Here is an 8,364-nt window from a genome sequence, read left to right as displayed (position 1 = left end):
TATCTTTTTTTCTTTATATTTATATATATATAAAGAAAAAAAATATATATATATACATAATTGATGTATAGTTGCCTTACAAAGTTCCAGGTGCACAGCAAGGTGATTCAGTTATGCATATACACATATATTATTTTTCAGTTTATTTTCCATTATAGGTATTTCAAGAGATTGACAAAGGGACTACACTTCCCAGTGCTATATAGTAAAACTTTGTTGTTTGTTGCACATCTTTTTTTAAAATTAGAGATCCAGCATTCTATTCATAGTAAGTCAAACAAGTGGAATCAAAATGTCATAAATTTTTTAGTTAGGAAAACATTAATAAGTTATCTAAAATATATATTATATGTACTAGTGAGTAACCGTTATTCACTTAATACAATTGTACCATGAGTGGTCAACACAAAAGTAGTAGAATTCTATATCACCAAAGCTACCATTTTATAGAAAAACCTGACACATATTAGAACAACCTTAGAATTTTTTGAAAACTGTGAAGGTATTGCTTTTATTGTCCAAAGCTACAGATACGCTGCTAATGAGCTGCCATGCTTAAAATAAACTGGACCATAACCATGATCTTTTAGGTTTATCTAGTTTGTTTCATTTTCTTCTATTTCATATTCAGTGCTCCCGTTTAATTCAGTTTATATTTTCCAAATTCTCCATCTCTTACCTTTGATGTTCTTTCTCAAGCCTTTATGAAGTTTTTAAAAATAAGTGTATCTCTGATGACCTGAGCTGACAAAGGTGGCAACTGGGGACCACACCCAGCTTCCCATACCCCAGGGTGCCGCCTATAGGGACATTGCCATTTCGTTTTTGCAATGGTGCAATGTAAAGGACAGAGAAGGCAATGGCACCCCACTCCACTACTCTTGCCTGGAAAATCCCATGGACGGAGGAGCCTGGTAGGATGCAGTCCATGGGGTCGCTAGGAGTCGGACACGACTGAGCGACTTCACTCACTTTTCACTTTCATGCATTGGAGGAGGAAATGGCAACCCACTCCAGTACTCTTGCCTGGAGGATCCCAGGGATGGGGGAGCCTGGTAAGCTGCCGTCTGTGGGGTCACACAGAGTCGGACACGACTTAAGCGACTTAACAGCAGCAGCAGCAGCAATGGAAAGGAAGGGACTCCTGTGGGCTCAAAGTATGACCTGGTGCTGGAAGGCTTCCCTGCAATCTGAAAGCCTTGATCACTCATTGGACGACGGTCATGCCAATCCTTGCCTCCTGGCAAATGAGCTTAGAGCTGGCGCTGGAGGAAGTGGTCGCGGTTGACCCTTCCAGCTCCACCTACCGTCGCCAGCCCATCAGGGTCTTTCCCGCCTTGTCCGCCGCCAGTTCAGCTTCGGTGTTGGTGGGCCGGTCTGCGGGCCGCCCCCTCACCATTCCTGTTGTGGGGCCCACACCAGCAACTTGCAGACTCCTGTTCCCTGTGCAGCCGACGTCTCTGCTGTCCCCACCCCCACCCTGCGGTCCCACTGCCAACAGCGTCTCCTCAGCGCAACGCTCAGCCCGGCGGCCGCCATCTTCCCCGCAGACATCACTGCAGGACGATCACTGTCTGGCACGTCTCTCCTGCCATGTCTGCCACAGAGGAGCACGACTGGATCCCAGGTGGCCCAGATGGAGCTGGTGGCGGGGCGGGCCGCGACCCCAGTCTCCTTGGGGTCCAAGCATCTGCTTGCGAGGGGATGGAAGGAGTCGAGGAGGCCACGGCTCTTCTGGCTTCCTTGGAGGTCTCCAGAGCCCTTCCCGGGGAGCAGGGTTGGCCACAGGCCGCAGTGGAAGAGGAATGTGGTAGACAGCTGTTAGAAGAGGAGGAGATGGAGGAAGATTTAGAGATGCAGGAGGACGAGGAAGAGGGTGAGATTGATTTCGAGTTGGAAGGCGTGGAGGAGGAGGAGCACCTGTCTGGAGAGGGCGAGGAAGAGGAGGACGAGAATGAGCAGGAGGGTGCGGCAGTGGTTACAGGCCTTGGGTTCTGCATGGAGACATTTGGGCCCCTGTTCCGGAGTCACGTTGACTCCTTTCTACGCAATTTCCGTAACAACAAAGATGTCTTCTTCCCGCCTTCCACTGACCGCCTGATGGCCAGGGGCCGCTCCCAGCCACCCTCGGACCCTGGAGAAGGTCTGGTGCCTCCTCAGGAGCAGGAAGACCTGGGAGAGGGAGGCAGAGTCTTGCAGGGTGAGTACCCGGTGGAGGGCGCTCCACCCTGGGAGCTGCGGGATCCTGCGGAGGGGCCTGCATCCTAGAAGGCAGAGGAACCGGCGTTGGAGGCTGAGTTCTGGGCGAGGAAGCCCTGACTGCTGCCTCTGAGACTGGGAAGGTTGAGGCCTGTGATCCCGGAGGGGCTGAGGCGGGCAAGTGGTGGCTGAGCCTTCAGGCCCTTGTGGGGCCATTGAGCTCAAAGGCAGGTAGGTCTCTAGCAGTCACACAGTGGGTCAGAACTCTCAAAAACCTCCGGGCACAATTTACACAAGTGGAAGCCCAGTTCTGGAGACCTTCATGGTCTCGAGAAACAGCATGCTGCCTTCTACCAACCTAGAGGCAAACAAGTGGCATCCCTCCCTGTTGGTCAACGGCTTTAACAAATGTGAATATTCTCGGTAGGAGGATCTGAGAAAATGATGACATAGCACAGGGACACTTTTCAGCGATTGAGGAATCTGTGAGCGTCCCCATAGAATTTGTCTTTAAATCAAATGAACATTTTTTACCATTGAAGTTCTGACACACACATACAAAATGGTATCAGTATCAAATGATTCGGATCCCTTCTTCAAAGGGGCCAGAAATAATCAGAGAGATCTGTGTGCTGATCTACTGGAAAGAGGGGAAAAACGTTTGTGAACATTGTCAAGCAGCAGACATGATGGGGGGCTAGAAATGTATCCAGGTATTATTTGTTGTTTCTTTTATTAAACCTATTTCTCTTCTCTCAGGCCTAGACTCTGCTGCTGATTTGAAGTTGAGGTATTTTCCCTGCCAACTTTTGACCCCAATGTCTGCATCATTCTGCCCCAATGATGAGGGTGAGGATCAGTATGAAAATGCTGATGAAGAGGAAGAGGATAGAAATGAAAAACCTGAAGGACTCTGAATGGATATGGTCTCAGCAAAGAGCAGCTCTGGATAATACAGGTATTATTGTATAGGCTTTTGTATGACATAACCATTCCTGACACATACCTGTTACTAACAGCTTTGCGTTTTTTAATTTTTTTCTGTAAAGTAAATAAGAAAATTGTTGAAATTTAATTTTGGAAAAGCAGTTTATTGTTAATAATGTTTTCTAGATAATGTAGGAGGCAGTATGTTCTGAAATGTATTTCATTTATAGCCACAAGTCCTTTGTCCTGTAGCTTTAAGTCTACTACAGATGGGAAATTTACCAGACCTGGCAATGGAGACCAGTGCTTGTTTAGAGAATAGTCACCAGAAGCAGCAGCTAAAGTGACTAGGCCATGCATTAGCTGTGTCATCATCACCTGGCCACAGAATTGTAGTCTCTTGTACTGACAATGACTTTGAGAAAGCGATTCCTTACAAAGTAGTAAGATGTTAAGGGTTTCAAGAGAACTGCATTTCAGGATTAATTCACAAATATTAGTTCAATTTAGATTTTTTATTCAAAAGAAAAGAAAACTAGTCTCAGTAATATTATTGGTTGTCACTGGGCTGGTAATTAAATCTTTGTTTCTTGTTCCTCTATTCATTCATCTGTTAGTCTCTGTCACTCACTGTCTCACTCTTTCTTAGTTTTCATGCATGTGGATGTTTGATAAAGCCTCATCCTCGTTTTACACATGTGGAAACTGAAGGTCTGGAAATATAAGGGATTGATGATTTGTGCAAGGGAACACCAGATCTTTAGGGGGAATGGCTTATTTAAATCACCGTGTGGCCTTTCAAGGAAACAGCAAGCATTTATAGTGGTGGGCAAGAGGGAGGTAACTTTTGCGTGAGCAATGATGTGCACCCTGATCACCAAGGGTCTGGATTACAAGAAGAAAACATTTTTGTTTTCTCCTTGTTGAGAAAATAGATGTACATAGTGTTGACTCATATTTAGAAAGTCACTGGTGCACGTTATTGGGGTACAATTGTTAACTGGCTCTTATTTCATCCTACAGTGGGAAGGCATAGAAAGAAGCAGACAGCAAAAGAAAAGATGAATTTGTTCTTCATGGATATTCTTGTTTTCATTAGCCTGAAATGCTAATTTTGTTTCAAAGTTTCAACGCCCCAAAATGATATTAACTACTGACATCTGACTTTACTCTTACCTTTTACAGATAATTTGATAGTATTGTTCACATTGGAAATAAAAGCTTGTTTGAAATTAATTCTCCCTTAGCCCAGTCAAGTTGACACGTAAAATTAACCATCATAACCCTTGTGGAGAATACTCACCCTGTACATTGCCCATGAGATGACATACTTACAGGATGATGACCTTCCATGTATAACAAAGACAATTTGAACAGCTCCTAGGTGTCAGGTTGCCCTAACAAACACATTTGTTAACAAATGTATTTTCTTAATTAAGAATGAAATGGATAGCATGTTTATAAAATAGTCTTTCAAGATAAGTTTGAGAAAAAGGTATTCTAAAGGCCAGTGTCTAGAGGCCCATCCCTTTGTCTCAATTTATTCTGCTCCTGCCCAAGGTCAAGATTGATTATCTCTAACTTGGATCATTAACAGCCTCATTCTCTCTGATTTTCTGCACTTTCACTATGATGTGTCTAAGAGTGAATTTTTGTTTTTTATCCTGCCTAGAACTCACTGAGCTTTTAGAATCTGCATTTCAATTGCTCTGAAAAATTCTTGGCCATCATTTTCTTCCCCGTTTCTCTCTCCTGTCTTTCTGGGATTTGAATTAAACATATACTTTGTATCTCTTATCCTACTTTTTTTCATATTAATCTATTTCTCCAGGCAGAATTCTGGATGATTTCTTATAATCTATCTTCCAATTCAATAATTGTCTTAGGTTTATTTTTCTTGATTACATTTATCATGATCTAATGGTTATGCCAATTTTTATTTATTTATTTATTTTTTGCTGAGCTTCATGGCTTGTGGGATCTTCCTTTCTTGACCGGGGATTAAAACCAAGCCACTGCAAAGCACATTGAAAGCATGAGTCCTAATGGCTGGAGACCAAGAGAATTCACTCTCTGCTGCTTTTTATGATTTTCTGTTCCCTGAAGATATTTTAAAACATACTTTTTAATTTTTTGAAATGTAGGCCATAGTGATTATACTCTACTCTTCATTCTGGCTGTCACTTACAATATATTTTTTTTTTCCTTATGTGCCTACATAAGGTACAGGGCTTGAAGTTCCTTGGATCACTACAGTGATGTATATCTAGGCTGCAATTTATTCCAGCGCTTGTTACTTCTGGTTCACTATTACCTGAAAGGGGTAGTCACTTATTTTCAGCTTAAAGTGGTGGCAGAGCTCATCAGACCTACTCATTGGAGCTGTGAGATTTGACTTTCATTTTCTTTTCCCATGAGGCCACCAAAACCACAGATCAGTTCCATAATTCTTTCTTCTAGATTCAGCTAATGCCCTCAGGAAAAACTGGCTCTGAGTGCTGGGCTTTCCTATTTGGGTTCTTGTCTTCTTGAAGAGTTTAGTCTCATAGTTTCTTAGTGCTTAACAAAGATACTTTCTTTATACATTTCATCCAGTAATTTTTAGTTGTCCTCATTGGGATGGTTAGGTTAGTCCAAATTACTAAGCCTGCCATTACTGTAAGCAGAGGTGTTCACCACCCTCCTAACTTCACTTCTTGTCACCAATCTTTCTTTCTTCCAGTTTCTCCTCTAGAAAGTAACTGAAAGTTTCTTTCTGATGGCGTTATTTTCCTGCACAAATCCTCCAAAAGCTTGCTGCTAAATGTAAATTAGAAATCAAATTCCTCAGTTTGGACAATCAGATCGAAAATGCTCTTTCTGAGAAAGTACTGTATAGCGCAGGGAACTCTACTCAATACACTGTGGTGACCGAAATGGAAAGGAATTCTAAAATAGAGGGGATAACCGATTCACTTTGTTATACAGCAGAAGCGGATATAACATTGTAAAGCAACTATACTCCAATAAAAATTAACTTAAAAATAAGAGATGTGGATGGAAAGTGGAGTATGTGGAGTAGATTATGGAGAGAAAACATGAAGAAAAGTTCTCTGCCAGTTAATGAGAAGTCTGAAATTTTTAAAGTAAGAAAATGATGTGATTTTATTTGGATTTAGACATGGCACTTTATTGGCAGTATGGAAATCGTGTAAGTGTCATAAATAGAATGTCTGCATTCCCCCAAAATCTATATGTTGAAATCTTAATTCCCAAGGTAATGGTATTAGAAGGTGGAGTGTTTGGGAGGGGCCTAGGTCATAAGGGTGGAGTCCTCACGAATGTGATTAGCGCCTTATTTAAGAGGGTCCAGAGAGATACTCTGCCCCTTCTGCCAAGTGAGGACATAGTGAAAAGTTGGCATTTAAGATCCAGGGAGTGGACTTCAGGAGACACCAAATCTGCTGGTGCCTTGATCCTGGATAAACCTGCTTCTAGGACTGTGAAAAGTAAATGTTTGCTGTTTATAAAACATTCTTTCTTAGCTTCATTTATTCACTGAGTAGGTATTTCCTTTGCACTGAATGTGTGGCCCTCACTAGGCCAGATGCTACCTATTCTTTTGCTTCTTACTTCATTTACCTCTTGTCTTACCTCCCAATCCACCTTATACTTTAGCAAAACTGAAATACTCATTGTCATGTGACAGGGCCAAGTCAGATAACAGATAGGCTAACACCTAGGTCAGTGATATTTCCTCTACCTCAAAATACGATATTCACGTTTAAGTCATAATACCATATTCATGTTTAAGTCCATTCAATCTAGATATCTATGAACATTCTAATAAATGACCAAGACAAAAACTCAAAAAGCACAAAGTGACTTTCTCATATTCCTTACTGTCTTTTGGAATCTTTCTCATATATATCTGGGATGTAAGCTCTGGAAAGAAATTCATTTTTGCCATCAAGCTTTTGGTAATTTCCATAGTCACAAGGGGGGCTTCCTTGGTGGCCAAGTGGTAAAGAACCCACCTGCCAATGGAGGAGACATGAGTTCGATCCCTGGGCTGGAAAGATCCCCTAAAGAAGGAAATGGCAACCCACTCCAGTATTTTGCCTGGGAAATCTTAGGGACAGAGAAGACTACAGTGGGGTCCCAAGAGTCAGACACAACTTAGTAAGTAAACTAAAACAGTAAAACTGTGAGGCTTTTCTGTCTACATGTTGGGGCCAGAATGCTGGAGAATTAGAGTGGCCTGCTCTCCAGGGGCTAACTGCCTTGAAGATCTGATACACTGACCTTTGCCTTCTTTTCCCCTTCTATGATGCCAGCCAAGAAGCCTCACGTCAACTTTGCACCCCTTAGCTATGGGAGGGGGGCACTCCAGGTGCCCAATTTCTGTCCTGATGACCCTCCAGAGCCCTATCATAAAACACATTGACTGAACCTCTTCTACCCTTTCCAGAAGAGAGGCACTTGGGTTGCCTGGAAGCCCAAGGATCTCAGAACGATCCCCAGTCAACTATCTTCTGATCCCTCAAAGTTGTTGAGAGCTTTCAGAATTCAACATGGACACTCCATTTACTCCTTTCACAATGAAAAGCAAACTCTTGGGCATATGTTGTTTGAAGAGAAAAGCAGATTTTGCATTTTTGCAGAGGGAATGTGCATGGTGGGGTGCCCCACTGCTGCGAACATGCAGCCCAGTTCTCCAGCTGCCAGGGTGCTGGAGCTGACCCAGGAATGACCGCAGTGGCCAGAATGAGCAGAGGGCTAGGTGGTGCCCAAGCTGTAATAGCAGGCAGAACCACGTGTCTTTTTGAATGGCTCCTGGCATCTGCGGGATTTGCTTACCTGGCGATGGCATTGGGCTGGGCAGAGCCAGGTGTGTGCCAGGCTTCCTGAAGCCTCCCTGGCAGGCAAAAGTGCTTCAGAGGCTATGCACTCCAAACCAGATGGATTTGTCCTTGGCGTGCTTCTTGGAGTGGAGTTGCTGGGCTGCTGATCTTGCCGCTCTCAGGCTCAGGGTCACTGATCCATCCCCACCTTCCCTAAGGTAAGATGGGCTCACCCTAAAGGCTGGCTCTTAGAGGAAAACCAAGCTCTACTCCCCCGCACCCACCCACCCCCTCCACTCCCTCCACCTCATAGATTATCGGTTCACCCTGTCCTCTGTCTTCCTCCGGGTCCACAGCTGCCTGCAGTGTTCTCCAACTAGGAACTATGGCGTCCAGAGGTGCTGCGAGTCATATT

General features: G+C 43.6%; 1 protein-coding gene across 1 annotated transcript; it reads left to right on the top strand.

Annotated features, from left to right (window-relative positions):
- The first annotated feature begins 1,131 nt into the window (after positions 1-1,131).
- Positions 1,132-5,007, top strand: LOC133242959 (proline-, glutamic acid- and leucine-rich protein 1-like). The gene is made up of 3 exons (XM_061409245.1): positions 1,132-2,200; positions 2,959-3,157; positions 4,150-5,007. The coding sequence occupies exons 1-2, from the start codon at positions 1,594-1,596 to the stop codon at positions 3,114-3,116; spliced, it is 765 nt and encodes a 254-aa protein (XP_061265229.1). The 5' UTR covers positions 1,132-1,593; the 3' UTR covers positions 3,117-3,157; positions 4,150-5,007.
- The last annotated feature ends 3,357 nt before the right edge of the window (positions 5,008-8,364 follow it).

This window comes from Bos javanicus, chromosome X (genome assembly GCF_032452875.1).
Source record: "Bos javanicus breed banteng chromosome X, ARS-OSU_banteng_1.0, whole genome shotgun sequence".
Taxonomy (NCBI): Eukaryota; Metazoa; Chordata; class Mammalia; order Artiodactyla; family Bovidae; genus Bos; species Bos javanicus.
Note: the sequence above shows the minus strand (reverse complement) of the source record. Positions and strands in the feature narration are given on the sequence as shown.